This window comes from Trematomus bernacchii, unplaced genomic scaffold (assembly GCF_902827165.1).
Source record: "Trematomus bernacchii unplaced genomic scaffold, fTreBer1.1, whole genome shotgun sequence".
NCBI lineage: Eukaryota > Metazoa > Chordata > Actinopteri > Perciformes > Nototheniidae > Trematomus > Trematomus bernacchii.
In genome coordinates this window covers 1529492-1548725 of record NW_022987581.1, presented here as the reverse complement: position 1 = coordinate 1548725, position 19234 = coordinate 1529492, and the positions used below count along the sequence as shown (strand labels likewise).

Here is a 19234-nt window from a genome sequence, read left to right as displayed (position 1 = left end):
TTTCCAAGCCTGTGATTGGTTAGTTTCTGTGAATGGGGCGGGAGTATATATTTTAGGGTTCAGAGCATGTTCAGAGCCCTAAAATTGTTTAGTTTTTTTAACTTTTGCAACATTTAATATATGTTGTATACTTCCATCTAATTACTGAAGACATTTTGAGGAAGTGACATTTGTGGTTAAAATATTTTTGCTAAAATAATCAATTCCTAATTCCAAAATCGTTTTTTTTTTTTTGGAAATAATTCTGTGAGTTACCCAATTCCCATTATACTTCACCGTCTCTATGGCGCTTCCACATAATATATTATACAATTTTTTGGGGTCATTTTAAAGGTTTTAGAGCAAAAAACGAGCCTTAAAAACTCACCACGGTGAAAAACAGGGCACTGGGAGGAAGTGACGTCGGATACCAGATTTACAAGCCTGTGATTGGTTGGTTTTCCTGAAAGGAGGCGGGAGTAGTTCTGTGAGGTATTTTTTTTTTTTTCAACTTGATGCTTCTGTAAATTGGCCAATAGATGGTGTTGTTTTGCCACTTTGAGGTCCATGAGGTCCATGAGGTAACCACAGGTCAGTGTGTGTTCGGATGGTTTTCCCATATTAAGACAATGGCGATGGAAAGACCATATTAAGACAATGCTGAGACGCTGACTCCTCGGTGAAAGACTGACCTGTGGAGCAACTCTATTTACTCGAGATAAAGAGTTCCAGGCGAAAGGGAACATTATATGTACACAATGTCACAACGAGTTGAGAAATAATTACATTACAACCTGTCTTATGTGCAATTTGTATGATACTGAAATAGTAAAAGAAAACCATGCTGAGTTCATTCAATTCAATAGTCTTCTTAGTGGTATTACATATGAGCAAGCAAGACACTGAATGAAATGAATCAATATTAAAGTGAGTAACTAATAGAATACATGCTCGTCAGATATATATATATCTTTATATTGTTGATATTTATACATTCACTGTTTATGTTTTATGTTTTTTTAACTCATGGGAAATTCGTTTTGGATCATCTGATCTAGTCCTAGAACTATATTAGCTAATATAATAAAACAATATAGCCTATGTTTAGGTAATATGTCATAATATATAATCAGAATGGGTTTTATTATAAGTAGGCTTACACATACGAGGTTTATGTGGTGCATACAGAGACACAGAAAGAAGAATACGTAGCAAACATGTAAAATAAAAATAGGACTGTTATGAAAGCTATTTAAAAAGACTATCTTAAGACTATTATAACAAATTAACAATATTTAGGTATGACTAATACTATATACTGTGTTTAAAGCAGAGAGCTGTGCTGATTTAAAAGAGGTATAGGTAGTTCAGCTTATATTTTTGGTGCAATTCATAGTACTAATTTTAGTGTGAGACTGAGCAGACGACAGGCAGGTGGGTCGGTCAATTTTGTGTTGATTCAAACGTTTGCTTTGGGTCAAAGTCAAGGACACGAGAGGCGATGGATCCGACAAATAAGGCTAAAAAAGAAGGAGTGGAGTGTGTGTCACACGGTCAGAAAACAGGTTATTGGAGTTGAATTCTGGGAAAAGATGTGGGTTTTCGAAACATATAGAATCATTTGGTAACTCCCAAGACAGATAGCTGATTTAGTTTAGTGACTGTTCATCATTATGTCAAATATATGCACTTATCAGGGTTCATACACTTTTTCACTAATGATTTTCCATGACTTCTCCATGACCTTTACCTAATTTTCCATGACCAAAAACATTACTCTTTCTCAGCGTACCACTGAAAATGGTTTATTTTAACATGGAACAGGAAAATAAGGTCTACATATGAAACATGTTGTGCCTATCTAAAACAAATCAAATAGGCTTACTAGCTTCTACACGCTAAAGCAACTCAAATCTCTCACCAGCAAAATACCTCGTCAGTTAAATGCCATTTTACGTTTCATTACTATACAGTATTTATTATCATTATATTATTACTATTTCGGCGATTAGATAAAATATAAATTATATACTTTAGTTACATTTCCATGACTTTTCCAAAACTTTGGGGAAAATATTGTTTTCCATAACTTTCCCAGGGCCTGGAATTAGCCATTTGAATTTCCATGACTTTTCCAGGTTTTTAATGACCGTAAGAACCCTGATTTATAATACACTCATGTACAACTATACAGAGCAGAAGAGGGAGATGTTCTGCAGATAGTTTGCCCTTAATAACCTAATGTCTTACTTTACTTTCTGTTATCATGTCACCGCCCCGCCTCTGTCTCTCAGCCGGTCTGTGATCAGTGTTCGGTCTTCACTCTAATCTATATGACTTTCTAATCTCTCACGGGTGAATTTTACACCACAGCTGAACGTGTTACACAGACCAGTCACACATTGTTATATCATAAATGAGAAAAATCATACTTGAGTTTTTCTGAAATGTTTAACCCTCCTGTTGTCTTCGGGTCAAATCTGACCGATTTACTACTTTCATCAATCATAACTTTTTTGTTTTACATTCGATTGCATTAAGGCTTTATGATATCCTTCACAGTAGACATTTGAACATATCAAATTGCTGATCACCACTTTCATTGCATTTTGGATGATTTAGTCAACTTTGTAACACCCATGGTGTTCCCGGTCAAAAATTACCGCCATAAAGAAAAGGAATTAGTAACCATCCGGATCAGATAAAACACACACACACACACACACACACACACACACACACACACACACACACACACACACACACACACACACACACACACACACACACACACACACACACACTGTAGATGTGTGTCCCCCCCCCCTATGTGCCCATCCCCCCATGTGAATCACACCTGGCACACAAACACACACATAAACACACACACACAGAACAATTTGACACATTTCCCGCTCTTATGTGCCCATCCCCCCACATGGATCACACCTGGCACACGCAATCCATGTTCAGTGTCTGTTCTTTGTATATTTACTGCAGTTGTTCATGTATACCAGTAGTCTGATACAATATTTACAGTTTGAAAGGGTGTTAAATGACATTTGGTGATGATGAATGGTTTTTGTGATAATGTAATAGCAGTTCAAACAGGACCGGTCAAATTTGACCGCGAACACCAAAGTAAGGGGGAAACGAAGACAATAGGAGGTGATTATGCACTTTGGCATTGGTTCTTTTAATTCAGTAACCAACATATTATAATAACCTACAAAATAAAGAACAGTTACATTATACAGTATTTTACTGTAAATTATTTTAGCTTCTGTTGTAACTATATTACATGTATATATTTGTCTAGCTTGCACCCACAGGCTGTATATATAAAGCTTGCACCATTATGTCTATTTACTCTTTACATTGTTCTGTATTTAACTTTAATTTCTGTTTTCATTTTGTCTCTATTTGACAAGTATATAGTTGACTTATTGCTGCATTGTACCTGGACCATTGACTTGCAATCTACTTTATTGAATTCTTCATGCAGTAGTTTTATTTCTTTTTGAGTATATTCTATATTGTATTGTTACAGGAGACTGGGACTTACACTGCCAACAACTACGCTATAACTTATGTGTATATATGACAAATAAAGCCTTTAAATCTTGAAGTATGTATGTGTAGCTAATCCCTGGTATTGCACACAGTAATACACAGACTAAACGCCGATTTAAAATAAGCTGGAGTTTAGTCTGCCGTGTCGCAGTGACCCGGTGTTCAGTGTCATGAGTCTCAGCTCCATATCTGCAGAAACTCAGGGGTCAGCTTGTTACACTGATAACAAGGAACATCAGGATGCATGCTCCTAATGAATGTTCTGTGCTTTACTTCCATAAAGAGAGCACATGTGAAGGATGCATGAAAGTAAACGTCAGACAATAATCAGGGTGTTTGAAAGCAGTTTAAGTCAGAATATAAATAACACTGTTGTTAGAAAAGCGTGACATAACAGCAGGGGTTAAAGTGCATTATGCGACTTAATCATGATCACTGCAGTCTGATAGAGATCAGAACTGGGAAGAAGCACGAGCATTTTGAACTGAATTGAAAGTAGCAACACTACATGTTAAAACAGTTACAAGGGAAAGTTATACATAGTCATACATGACTGAACAGTGGGAATAAAAAGTGATTCAAAAAAAGACATACTAATTAAATTAAATCAAAAATAAAGAGACCACATTTGCATCTTGTATTGCAGGGAAATAAAATACACTTTTCTTTTTTTAAAGGAACAAAAGAAATAATAATTGTACACCGACTTCTTGTTGTGGTGAAATATTAAAAATAAAAACAATGACTTCAAATAAAACAATATTTAGAAGACCTGTACAACATGTTCATCTCTTGTTGCAGTGACATTTTAAGTCTTAAAATACATTAAATAAAAAATACATGTACACGGTCTTCATCTGTTGTTGGGTTAAAACAAATAATGCCCCTTTCACACCGGCGCTTTTCCAGCTCCTGCTGGGAGCTAGAGCTGGAAAAGCGCCGGTTTTTCCTGTTCACACCGCAGCGGCGGCGCGTCATAGCTCCGGAATGCGGTTCACTTCCAGCTCCAAAAAATTGTCGGTCCAGAGGCAAGAGTTTCGGAGCTATGACGCGGCGTCTCTTACGTCGAGGCGTGCAGGAAACCTTACTTTGACCATCCGTTCGCTGTTATTGATCATTGTGGAGAGCAGGCAGACGTTTTGTTTGTTATTATAGCAGCTATCGGATGGAATTAATACATGGGCTGCACAGGTTGTCATGTCCGACTATCACAAGTAGAATCATAATGAAAAATACGCCGGTAAAATGTGCCTGTAGAAAACGGCTTAGCAAGTAGTCAGCTTAGCTTCGGTTGCTATGCTAACATCACCCATGTTATACCAGAGAAACTTTCATAACAGCGTTGTGATGCCAAACAGCGTCAATTCAGACTGACACACATTCACTTAAGGGGAACTGGGGATATGTATCAGCTGCTTGTGTGACAGTCAGACAGTGAATACTTTAGAGCCGTGTGAGCTAACGGGAGAATAAACTCCCGTGGAAGAGCAGCAGCACTGCAGCGGTCGGTAAATGCCGCTGAAACACATTAATAAACAATGAACCACGGCACTCTGGAGAAAAGTATAAGGTTGGAGAAGTCGTTATTTAATTTAATCTGGCTTCGTATGATTAAAAGCAACACGATCATCGACCCGACGCAGTCCCCGGCCCGTTGTTGTTGTGGGAGAAAATCAGCGACGTAAACGGTGACGTCATGACGCAGCAGCGGCAGCTCTGGGCGGTGTGAACAGAGCGGGACCTGAAAAGGGAAACCGGAGCTGAACCAGAAAAGCTCTCGCTAGGAGCTAGAAAGGGAAAAGCGCTGGTGTGAAAGTCGCATAAGAGACATTAAAGAAGTCGTAGAAGCAAAACACTTTCAGGCGCTGGAGGAAATGTCATACCTGGAACTGGAAAAAATATCTTAAGCATGTTTTCGGACACTCGTCTCATCTTGTACTATATTTCCGTCTTGGTAAAAACAACAACCAAAATCCTGCACTCCGATTGGCTGATTCACTCGAAGTGCATTTTGGAACGAAATCCATTTCACAGTCTTCTTAAAAAAAAAGTTTTACAGTGACTTCTGACTGTCTGTACTCAGTGATTTGACTTCAGGCACTTATTTCTTCTTATTTTCAGGATTTCAGTCCAAATCTGGCCATCATCTGCTCGTACACGGTCCAGGCCATGGCGGCCATCATGGTCCTCCTCAGGGCTCGAGGTACGGCTCCTCTGAAGAAACCCTGCAGTTTTTGCTCCTGAGAGAGAAGAGAGCCATGATGGTAAATAACATGGTAATGGGTAACATGGTTGTTTAAAAAGGACATATTCTGCTCATTTTCAGGTGTATATCAGTATGTAGTGTCTCTACTTTAAAGAGTCCTCTCCTGCTGATGTTCAGGTGTATATCAGTATGTAGTGTCTCTACTTTAAAGAGTCCTCTCCTGCTGATGTTCAGGTGTATATCAGTATGTAGTGTCTCTACTTTAAAGAGTGCTCTCCTGCTGATGTTCAGGTGTATATCAGTATGTAGTGTCTCTACTTTAAAGAGTCCTCTCCTGCTGATGTTCAGGTGTATATCAGTATGTAGTGTCTCTACTTTAAAGAGTCCTCTCCTGCTGATGTTCAGGTGTATATCAGTATGTAGTGTCTCTACTTTAAAGAGTCCTCTCCTGCTGATGTTCAGGTGTATATCAGTATGTAGTGTCTCTACTTTAAAGAGTCCTCTCCTGCTGATGTTCAGGTGTATATCAGTATGTAGTGTCTCTACTTTAAAGAGTCCTCTCCTGCTGATGTTCAGGTGTATATCAGTATGTAGTGTCTCTACTTTAAAGAGTCCTCTCCTGCTGATGTTCAGGTGTATATCAGTATGTAGTGTCTCTACTTTAAAGAGTCCTCTCCTGCTGATGTTCAGGTGTATATCAGTATGTAGTGTCTCTACTTTAAAGAGTCCTCTCCTGCTGATGTTCAGGTGTATATCAGTATGTAGTGTCTCTACTTTAAAGAGTCCTCTCCTGCTGATGTTCAGGTGTATATCAGTATGTAGTGTCTCTACTTTAAAGAGTCCTCTCCTGCTGATGTTCAGGTGTATATCAGTATGTAGTGTCTCTACTTTAAAGAGTCCTCTCCTGCTGATGTTCAGGTGTATATCAGTATGTAGTGTCTCTACTTTAAAGAGTCCTCTCCTGCTGATGTTCAGGTGTATATCAGTATGTAGTGTCTCTACTGGGACATGTCTTCATGCTTTAATGTTCAAAAAGCTCTTTATTTTTCTCATACTGCCTGTGCTGCAGCACCTCTTTTCACCCTCTGTCTGAAACCAGAGCCCAGTCTGCTCTGATTGGTTAGCTGGCCGGCTCTGTTGTGTTTGGTCAACTGCTTAGCGATGTCCCGCCCCTTAGCCTATCACGTACAATGTGTTGCAGCGCTAGCCAATAGGAGCGTGATTGTTACATAGTGATGTCATTATGTTCAGGAAGTAAACAAAGGAGTCCAATGGAGGCGTTTCAGATTTAGGTTTTGTGTTCATTTAAATAATAAAATAAAGCAGATGAAATGACAGTTACCTTGTAGATGTGTCTGATGGCCTCGACGGTCCTCAGGTGTGTGTTCACCTGAACCTGAGTCTTCACCACGTCAGCCGGCTGCGTGATCAGAGAGGCTAACACCCCCGAGAGCAGCCCACAGGAGAAGTTATAGAGGGGGGCGGAGGGGGAGGAGCTGATCTCTGAGGGGAGGAGAGAGAGGGGTTTAATACAAAGGAATTAATAATTACAGTAAAAAATAAAGCCTAAACAGAAATACATTTAATTATAAGTTAATACATTTTATTTAACCCAAAGGGAAATACAATTTTGTAACAGTGTCTTCATTTTAGAATAAAACGCTTTTTAAATATTTAAATAAACAAAAAAAAGTCAATGTATAATAATATAAAATATAATAATGTATTTATTAACATAAAAAATAAGTAAAGTAAAAATGTGCAAAAAATATCAAATAAATAGATTTATCCCAATGTGGGAAATTATTTAGTTACAGAAGCAGTGTGTTCAACATTAAAATACAAATACTTAAATAGAGGAAAAGAGAATTACGAATTAAATGAAAATGAAAAATATCGTATTTTTATAGTAAAAAATCTATAAAAATAAATAAATACTTTATACAAACATAATAAATCAAATAATAAAAATGTAAAAAACAATATATATTACGATATATTTGGAGAGTTTGCTGACCTGTGGGCAGCGCCGCCTTGGCCTGGCTGTAGAACATGACGTAGATCCCGGAGAAGGGAACGTCTCGGAGCAGCGTCGCCATGAAGCCGGAGAACAGAGCGGCCGGACCCTCAGTCACACACACACTGCGCAGAGCCCCACACACACTGCTGTACCTGAACTTGCCACACTGACACACACACACACACACACACGGTTAATGGGTAAATAGTGGTAGCTGTGATAAACAGGAATAAATAAAACGCTACCTTGATTAAAGGTCTCCTATCATGCAAAATGCACTTGTTGATGTCTTTTATACATAAATATGTGTCCCCGGTGTGTCGGGGAACTGACGCAGCGTCAGAAAATAAAACCCTCTCTCTTTTCCTCCGTACCCAAATCTCTAAAAACGGGGGAACAACGGAGCTGATCCAGATTTGCGTCCGATATGACGTAATATCTGAAATGTGGACCCACGGCCCTATCAGAAACGTTGCTATCAGAAAGTTGCTATCAGAAACAATGCCCGACTGTTTTGGACGTAATATGGTCGGTGTTTACATTAGCATCGCTAACACTCAGAGCTAACCTGTACTGGAGAGCATGTGTGTGAAGAAGCAGGAAATAAAAAGGAACTCACCTTGTGGTATAACCGGCAAGAGAGAAAGCCTTTGAGCTCCATACTGTTTCAGAAATAATCCTTGATGTGGTTTGGAACAGGATGGCGTTTAATCACATTTAATTTTTAAAGCTTTATACCCAGAATCAGCACTTTTGAAACAGGAAGTGAAATAGAGGGATATGAGGGATGTCTAAAATGCATGATCTGTTTGGTATTTTGAGCAAAACACTTCATAGACATGTTTTTTTATATATTTGTATATATCTGAGACCTGTAATATATGCCTAAAAAAAGCATGATAGGAGACCTTTAAAATCCCAGTTTCCTCTATGTTTACCCAACACTCACCTCAAAGCGTGTCTTGATAACGGTGACGGGCAGCATGATGACCCCGGCCACAGCTCGGGCCCCCCCCCCCCAGCAGCACCGCCTGCAGGGGCCCCGGCGCTCCGTCCTGGAAGAAGTGCTGCTTCAGAGAGTAGAAGGTGCTGAAGTAGATCCCAACTCCTGGGATGGTGCGGGCGAAAGACTGGAGAGAGAGAGAGAGAGAGAGAATCAGGTTTATTACCAGGTAGGTTGACACAGACGAGAAATGGTGTCTGTTGTGAAAATACTGAATGTTCTCTTCCAATATCAGAGTACACATGATAACAAAGGTATCCCAACTGTAGCTGTGTACATGACAGGATGTATGATTACCTAGAAGAGCATCAGGACTGTTTTAGGCATATGATAGCTATGTGATTAACATGATGATTCAGCCTCTATGGAGATAGACATATGACAAGCATGATCATTTCTGACCTGGAGCTAATCTGAAGTAAACATTGAATACTGCTTTCTATTCCTCCATCTTGTGACTGTGTAACTCCCTCTCTTGGATATCAGCATGTGAAGGACACTGTTCAGGAACTAGTTGATGCTCTGTATGTGATGACTACTTCCATTCTGGATGTATGAAAAAGTGAGAATTCTGAGATTTTGAGAACAAGTGAAAATTTAGAAATCTTGAGAAAAAGTGAGAGTTTTTAGAAAAAGTGAGAATTTTGAGATTTTTTGAAAAGGTGAATTTTGAGAAAAAGTGAGAATTTTGAGAAAAAGTGAGAATTTTGAGAAAAAGACAACATTTTGAGAAAAGGTGAGAATATTGAGATTTTTAGATTTTTTCTGACAGTGTCGTGATGCGTACATAAAAGTAAAACAAAAATTAAAAACACAGATGGAAAACTATTTTAAGAAGATTATAATAACATTAAAAAAATAATGAAATATATAGTAAAATATTTTTTTTTTGTGCATTAATGTAATGCATAGGGTCAATGATGTGGCTGAGGTACTGTGTCAGTAGGGGTCCCGGGTCAGAACAGGGAAAATCTGAATATGTGGACATTTATTCTAAGACTTTTAATAATACAGAGGGGGGGGGGTGGAAAAATAAAGATTAGAGATTTACTAACCGGTGAAACTCCTTTCCAAAGTCCCAGCAGCCTCTCTGTTCGCACCACGCTCAGAAACACCGTCATCATCCCCACCCGGCCAGATCTGAGAGAGGAGAGGCAGACGGGATAAATAATGGGACATAACGAATACCCTCCACATGCTGCATTTGTGATAATAGTCACTATATTTCTCAATTCTGAAAGGAGGTAGAGATCGAAATACCGTTTCCCACAATTCCTATATATATATTTGTTTTTATATTCGGGATTGTGGGAAACGGTATTTTGATCTCTCTGTCTGTATAGAAACTGAAAGATTGACAATAAAGTTGACTTTGACACCGCACACAGGCCCAAAATATTAGGCCTGACCCTAGATGATTCTGTAAAAGCCCAAACCACGAATACATGTGACTGCGGTTGGAAATCATTAATTGATTAGGAGTTGGGACTGTGAGCCATGACCCACTATTTCCAACATTTTGTCTGTTTGAATCTTCTTATGAATCTCAACACTTTCACTTGCAAGTCAGCCCTCACATTTCCCATAATGGAGGATTTTGAAAACCCTCTTTTGAAAAAGTCCCTATATTTTAGGTTTTACTTTCAATCTAGCAGTGTGGGGGTCCGGTGCCTTGCTTTAGGGCACATTGTTAATGCCCAGGAGGCAAACTAATAGCTTTAAAAAAGTCACACTTCCTTTTTGTCCGATTGGGGACTTGAACCAGCGACCCTCTGGTTCCCAGGCCCACTGCTGCGTGAGTGTGTCTCTGTGTGTGTGAGTGCATGTGTGTGTGAGTGTGTATGTGTGTGAGTGTGCGTGTGTGTGTGTGTGTGTGTGTGTGTGTCTGTGTGAGTGAGTGAGAGTGCCTGTGTGCATGTGTGTGTCTGTGTGAGTGAGTGTGTGTGAGAGTGAGTATGTATGTGTGTCTGTGCCTCTCTGCAGGGTCTGTCTGTCTGTGTGTCTCTCTGTCTGTCTGACTGTCTATCTGTCTGTCTGTCTGTCTGTGTCTGTCTGTCTGTGTCTGTCTGTGTCTGTCTGTGTCTGTCCGTCTGTCTGTGTGTCTGTGTGTCTGTGTGTCTGTCTGTCTGTATGTCTGTATGTCTGTCTGTGTGTCTGTGTGTCTGTGTGTCTGTCTGTGTGTCTGTCTGTGTGTCTGTGTGTCTGTCTGACTGTCTGACTGTCTGACTGACTCACCCTGGCAGCCCCCCCCTCTGAAGCGTCTGCAGTCTGGTCTTCACCAGGTCTAGCGGCTGGAAGAGGATCGTGGAGCAGGTCCCGCTGACGGAGCCACACATGAAGGCTTTGAGGGCCGGGTGAACCTGAGGGGGGAGGAGACAAGGGAGGAGGAGACAAGGGGGGAGGAGACAAGGGAGGAGGAGACAAGGGAGGAGGAGACAAGGGGGGAGGAGACAACAGAGACCATTGAGCAACATGTTAGGATAGATCTGCTGCAGGTGACTGATTTGTATTTCACGTGCATCTGAACACATGATGAACTAATGAAAAAGTCAAAGTCAACTTTAGTGACAATTCCTCTATTCGATTCTGTTTCTCTCCATCCCAGAGGATCAAAAATATATGAAAAATAAATATATACATGTGTTAATATATATACATACATACAGAGGTGGGAGAAGTACTCGTATATTGTACTTGAGTAAAAGTAGAAGTACCAGAGTGTAAGAATACTCTGTTACAGTAAAAGTCCTGCATTCAACATTTTACTCAAGTAAAAGTAGAAAAGTATTATCATCAAAATATAGGAGGAGACAAGTGGGGAGGAAGTGAAAGAAAGGGGAGAGAGGAAAGGATATAAGATAAGAAAAGATAGGACTTCATTTATCCCGAAGGAAATTGTTGTGCCAGAGTTACAAAAATCCAATAAACACAGCAGCATAATAAAACTGTCCACTAACAGTGCAGTAAAAAGAGCAATTCAATAACTACAGGAAACACAGACGGTCACATCATTAATGTAAATATTAACAGTATTTAGTAGAGCAAAAAACCGTAGTGGCAGATACGTAATTGCCCGTTATCATAGCACATTATTAATAGAATAGAATAGAAGATAAGATAAGATGGACCTTTATTAACACTGTGGGGAAAGTCAGTAGTTCAAACAGCAACAGGGTGAGAATGAAAAACAGCACAGATTCACACGGATTAGAGATTAATACAATTAAAAGATACAAATACAATTATATAGTTAAAGGTGGGGTAGGTAATTTTGGAGAAACCAGCTCGAGTGCGCTAGAATTTGAAAGTACGCAACCGGAAAAAATCTGCCTCTTCCTTACAGAGCCCCTCCTCCAACACACACGAACGCGCACATGACCAATGAGGGCACGAGATAAGTTTGTGCACGAGATGGAAGGCTGACAGGCAGGTAGGCCATCCAGTTATTTTAGCCGGGCCGGCTCAGATGATTGGTCGTGCTTTTTACAGCGCCACGGCTTCCACAGATGAAATTTTTTAATGGATTTATTGTCAAAGCACTTAATATATTCATTGCTATCGGGATGTTAAGAGCATTCCATGGAATATAGCAAAAAGTGTTTCTGAAGTGAATTACCTACCCCACCTTTAAGTAACTTAAAATAAGAAATGAATTAAAATGAACATATATACATAGTTGGAGACATTGAAGCCTATTGACATTTCATTACACAAAGTTTTTCGAGTATTGTTTATGATTATTTTCAAAGTAGTTGTGCTAGAGAACACTGAGAAATTAAATCATGTTGTCTACTTCTGTAACCACACAGTTTTTCTCCCTAAACTAAATTACCCAGCAGCCTTTCACACTTTATTGTATTGCCGCTCTTTAAAACCACCTCTACACTTTCTGTTTGCTCCTGAAAAAGGGTAAAAAAAAGTCATCAGATTGACGGTAACCCTTCAGAGAGGATGAGGTACAAATGGGCATCTCAACAAAAAAAGATCCTTCTGCTTTTATTTCTAAATACTGCGGCTGGTTTCTAAAGCATTGAATGGTCTCGTGCTAAACTACGGACCCCCCAGGACTCTTAGGTCTTAGAGTCAGAACTGAACATGGAGACGTTCAGTTCTGATGCTCCAAATATCTGGAACAAACTCCCAGAAACCTGCAGGTCCTTTTAAATCCAGGCTGAAGACTTTTCCTTTTGCCGCTGTTTTTAAATTGAATATCTCACACAGCACTGTAACTTTCTCTCATGTGTTTCATACCTGTGTTATTCAAGCTTGTTTCATGGATATGTTATTGTCTTTTGCTTTTTAATGACTGTTTTAATGTCTTTCATTTTTGTAAAGCACTTTGAATTGCCTTCTGTTGAAAGGTGCTATATATAAATAAACATGCCTTGCCTTTAAACTACAAAAGTGTAAACAAATACCTCCTTCATTACAACTAATATCAGATAGACAAAAGGTGTAAATAACTCACCAGAGAAAGTTCCATAGCTCTTCAGGACGATAATAAAAAAACTAAATCTTCTGGTTTTTCTTCTTCTGTCCAGTTGCTGCTCAAACGTTCCCACACCTTAATAACAAAGGTAAAATAAAAAGAGGTGTTTCAGTGAGAAGGTCACACAGTGAGCAGCTGATCTGTGAGAGAGTCTCTGTTACAGGGGATGAAGGAGCATGAGCTTCTTATTACACAGACAGACGCACTGACACGCACACGGGCACACAGTTGAGCAACATGTTATAGGGTAGATCTGCTGCAGGTGACTCTGATTTGTATTTCACGTGCATCTGAACACATGATGAACTAATGAAATACTGCCACACACACACACACACACACACACACACACACACACACACACACACACACACACACACACTTGTATTTCACGTGCATCTGAACACATGATGAGCTAATGAATGACTGCTAATCTACTCAGTAAACAACGTATTTGCAAAATTGGCTCCCCATTGACAATTTATAATATTTAAATAACTCATATTTGTTTGAGATAAGATCAGAATACAAAAATATTCTATGATGATATGAGACTTTTAAAAAGAGTAATTCTACACAATGAGTACTTTTCCTGAGTACTCTAAGTACGTTTTGCTGATTATACTTCTTTGTTTTACAGATGTGTAAAATCAAACGACCTGCAAATAAACAAACAATTTCCAAACCAAAAACTAGAGATGAAAATTGATATACAAGTAAATGAAAGTATTTATGAAGATAGCATAGAATTACCATCCCCAAATTAAAACTTGATTTCCAAATGCGTGTATGAAAGTTGCTATTGTTAGAAAGTTATTAACAATAATGTTCATTTATTTACTAAAAAATGTTTTGATGTAAATTGTTGTTATATTAAAAATGTAAACACGGATGTTGTCGATGTGTTGACATAAACAATATTTTGAAAAACGAATCTATTCTACTTTAAATTAAGTAACATTTTGAACTTTGGACTTTTTTTTTACTTCGATTTTCACTCGAGTAAAAGGACATGTTTTCCATCTCAGGTTTTTCTGCATCTTACCTGTTCAAATACTCTGCAGATTCAGGAGTCTGTTGCAGAGACTGGTGTCACAAGTATGACGCACATTTGGTTAATTAACAGCATAATCCTTCAAAATGTACTAAAAAAGTACAAAATAACACGCTGAATAAAACACAAAAAGCTTGTTTTGAATGCCTCTTGTGTGATAAAAAGATCTCAAAGGGTAAAACTAGAGCACAGACAAAATTGAGCTCCACTTTGTCACATGAAAATGAAAAGTGAACTCTGTTTTTGGAAACTTAAAAACCAGCCGGTTCCGGATTGTTGACGCTGTGTGACGTAAGCACCACCCACCCAGGAGCTGCTGGTTTCTGATTGGCTAAACAGCTTGGCGTAATGTCAGTATTAAAAGCGCAGCACTTTATAAGGTAGCTTAAATATTAGATATAAAGGGCTGGTCCGTGTCTCTTCATTTAAACTGTCTTTCTTTCTTAAACCAGTCAAACGGGAAAGCGACTGCCTTGTTTTTTTACGTTGAGTTTTCTACGTTAAATACTAAAATAGCGAGAGGATGTTTGGCGCGAGGGACGGGACGGTATTCCCTGAAGTAGTTTCAAAAATAAAAGCCCTCTTCTTGTAAACAGATGGATGTAGAGAACAAACCACACTTGATGTTGGAATAACAAGAGAGAGGTCTTAGAGACATGCTTTAATGCCCTCTCAGAGTCTATACTGATAAGACTAGCGTTACAGAGGGCTCTCATAGTTGGGTTTATTCAGAAAGATATTGAAGGATCCATGTTTTGTTAACCAGGCCCATTATTGTAGAGTTAAAACGGGGAGAATTCCAGCAAAGTAGAAGTGAAACCAATGTGAGTTTGGAAAATTGCACAGTATAAATCTATTTTAGTATACCTCAACAATGGAATTATGATCAATAGAAATGGCCATGACATGGGACCTTTAAGTACAGTGCTTCAGTATATGTACATAGGTACCTCCTGCCACCACTGACTACATGAGAGAATACTTAATTCTGTCTTCTTTGACACATGTAATAGTTATAGGAACAGAAACACTACATTTTGTAAGTCATTGTGTTTCATAATGTCATGAAGAAAGGTGTTTAACAGAAGGCTGTCCTTAAAAGATAAAAGTGCAGGTTTAATATGATTAAATAAAACAGTTCTCACCTACATGTCTTCATCCTTGTTTCTATGTTTTACTCACTTTGAGGAGAAACCAGTTCTGACTTGATTGTGTTTTTTATTAAACTCTGACTGCCCTCTGCTGGAGAAAATACATCATGTCATAAACAACCACTTCAGCCTCAAAGGAGACACGTTTTAGACTTAAAACATCATTTTATTTAACAATGAATCACTGGGAATTCAAGTATTGACATAAAAACCAGTGGTGGAAACTAGTGCCGGGCGGTAAACAGTTTCATACCGAATACCGTGAACTTTGCACCGTATGGTATTACATTTTCATATACCTCAACACCTTTAAAGATGGAGACTAAAGAAAATTAGATTTATTTGTTTAAATACTTGAATATTGTCTGTATAGTGTACCTTGGCTTGTAGCAAGGTGTATTAAGTTGCACTAGTTTGAAGGTCAATCATAAAAGTATTTAAATCTGCACTCTCTGTTTCAGGGACAGTGGGATTTGTTTACATTTTCAAACGGTGCTTTTGCTGTGATGTGGTATTCAAAGTTTGCACAATAATATGGTTTACATGTTGCTTTCTGATCCCTTCCCCACATTAGACTCATGAGGGCCACCAAAACTATCCAGGTGTATTTACTACAGTGAAGAGTATAAGTACGCTACAACATTGAGGTACTTGTACTTTGAGTATTTCCATTTTATGCTACTTCCTACTTCGACTCCACTACCTTTGACAGCTTTTTACAGATTCAGATTATTAACTAATACAAAATATAAATAACCGGTACATATAATTATAGGTCAAGATATCCAGCAGCATGTCAAATAATTAACATTAGCTCCACCTTTACCAGCTGTGATGAACACATTAATAATTATAATCCAGTCATTTCATACATGGTTATGAAATGAGTCAGTTCTCTTACTGTACCAATAATAATGTTATTTGGTAGCCTACTTTGAATAAGCCTTGATGCCAAAATGTTTGTACTTTTACTTAGCTATGATTATAAATACAGGACTTTTCTTACATCAGTATGAAATAATAACAAAGACACAGCAGAGGCCTGTACTACGAAGCTGGTTCAACCTAACCTGGATATGTTTGGGTTAGCCGGTTGGCCCAATCCAAAACATACGCGCTCTCGCTAAACTGTACGGCCCAATCCCAAACCACTCCCTCGACCCTACCCCTCCGTGACGGAGTGAACTCCGTCTGTAGCCACACTCGCAGCTCAATGAGGCTCCCTCCTGTCAGATGGAGGGAGTAAATACAGCGGCAAGCTTTGGGACAAACTCCCCTCTCTCCGGCAGAAACAGGAAATGCCGTAACTGTATGTAACAACGGTTTCAAATCAGCATCTCTTAGACAAAAAATGTAAATTAATAACTCAAATAAAACTCCAAACATCTTTCATTGTGTTACTTTTTTTGTAAAGCTCTTTTAGTTTGAAACCTGATGTTTATAAGCTTCTTAGTTTTTGCAACAGTCTGTAAATATACACAACTTTATAATAAAATGCACACATTTACCTTTTTCTAGACTAAACACAGGTATGATCCTAAGTTAAAAAAATATGAGGTTATCATGAGGTTGTTAACATCGCAATTTATCAGTAGATGTTTGCTGGAACTGTTTGTAAACAGCGTGTTTCCTGACGGACACACACAGCGTTGAGACCGGTCAGGTAGGGCAGCAGGGTTGCGGTCGAATACTAAAAAAAAACAGCTCCTAAGTTCTAACCCTATCGTCTATTCCTTGACCTCAGAGTGAAACGTCATGGGGTTAAGGGATAGTGGACAGTTTTCTATACAGCGGACTACAACAGGGATGTTTAATAAGAACGAGGGACTACTGTAAACTCTGCACCGTGCTCTGATGCTGTTGTTTTATGCTTTATGAACGGGGACAACAGAGAAACATATTCTTCATGACCAAAGTTGGAATTGAAATAAAAAAGGAAAGTGAAACTTATGCTCGTCACCCTCTCCCTCCGGTCCACATTAATACAAATGATCCCAATACGTATGATTGTATGAACTATGAAAATATCTTAAAAGCAATACAAATGTATTTATTATAAACGTTAGTCCTTAACATCTATCACTGTGTATATCACTATTCAAACATCTTTTTAAAAGTTGAACAAACCCCACACAGCTCAGTAAAGACTGTGAAATGTTGACTTTATTTGATCATTTCAGTAAAAACTAACGTTCATATTTCTCTTTTTGATTATAATACTGATGAACGTTCAAAACAAAGCACTTTGGCAACTTACCACATACGTTTTAAAATGCTTAATAAGCACCGTAACTTTCATGATATAATTTCTCGTTCATAATCGATTGTTTCCGTGAACGGCCGACTGTTGTGTGACGGCAAATGCCGCGGCCGCAAGGCATTGTGGGGCAGCATTTTCTCCTCTCCTTTCGGTTAGGGAGGTCAAGTGGTTCCTAAGCTAAAGGAGGTTATAAAGGAAGTTTGAAACCTCCTTTCCTTTTAATTTAGAGAATTCGAACGGCACTTATCATGGCTGCCACTGAGGGACTTCCGGGTCATTTCACTCCGTTAGGAAGGTTCCTAAGCTAAATGGACTATTTGACCGCAACCCAGGTGAAGTCAGCACCGATGCAGACTCGCTGTTTGAGGGCTTGATAGCCCACTCCCCCTCCACCCCGCTCCACACTCGTTGGTTTGGAACAGCACTAATGTGGCGGACCCTCCGCGCGAACGCGCAAACGGAGGGGTAGTGTGTAGGGGTAGGGTGTAGGGGGCGGTTTGGGATTGGGCCTACTACGACGCCGGTTATCAAGTGGATCGCTAAAGCCAGCCGTGTCCTATCTAGTTAGGTGCGCGTTCACATGAAAGGGGTGGTATTTGGAGCATTCGACCAATCACAAACATGGACAAGCGTACTGACAGCGCAGCGTCATACTTCCTGAATGAAAAGTGAACTTTAATATTAGTTAAATATGAAGAAGTTAAACTTTAAACATGACTTCAACACTTTATCCAGGATAAAAGCCACATAGCTGCACCTGCAAGGTGAATACAGCTGGTAAAAGAAAAAGTGTTTGAATGCGTACATTAACAGGTTTATGATATCACTGCCCCGTCCAAGACACGAGTGGATCTGACTTTAATTACATTTGACTCGAGTGTTTCGTCAACTTAATGTGTTGCTTAAAATAATACTTCTGCATACAGTATGTGACACTGCGAGTGTTGCACGGCCAGATACGGCTCAAGAAGCTGACTCAAATAAGGAAATATATGATACATTATGATGTGATATGATATGAATGATAATGGGACACATCGAAGTCTGCACTCACAGTGCCGCGGACTGTACTTAATGTTACTCTGATCCGGTTACTTATGTTGTGGCAGATATTTAAAGTGGACCTATCATGCTATATTTAAATGATATATTGTAGGGCCATACCTATATAAGGTATATTTATACGTTTCTGTTTTCAAAATACCAAACAGATCATGCATTTTAGCCATGCCTCATTTCGCTCTATGTGCTGTTTGCTGTCTACGGTCTGATTCTGCTGACCACGCCCCCCTGCAGGAGAGGGGAGACGTGCTCTGATCAGCTGCTGGGCTGTCAGAAGAGGGGGAGAAAAAAAGATCTCCGTCCTCCGTGTTTTATTATATAGAGTCGTTATTCATTTGTTTTAAAGCTCAATAAATAACAAAGAAGACCTTTGACCGGCACTTTTCTAATTTTGTCCGGAAGATTTCAACTTTAACGGACATCTTGACCGGCGAAAC

The 19234-nt window shown here is 39.1% G+C and overlaps 1 protein-coding gene across 1 annotated transcript; it reads right to left on the bottom strand.

Moving 5' to 3' along the window:
• Positions 1–5292: 5292 nt before the first annotated feature.
• LOC117480005 (mitochondrial glycine transporter A-like) lies at positions 5293–14793 on the bottom strand. Its single transcript, XM_034127143.1, is given in 9 exon segments — positions 5293–5792; positions 7101–7261; positions 7776–7944; positions 8728–8796; positions 8798–8908; positions 9837–9921; positions 11017–11141; positions 13250–13345; positions 14316–14793. Coding segments are annotated over 8 exon segments (858 nt in total). The 5' UTR covers positions 13265–13345; positions 14316–14793; the 3' UTR covers positions 5293–5669.
• Between the last annotated feature and the right edge of the window lie 4441 nt (positions 14794–19234).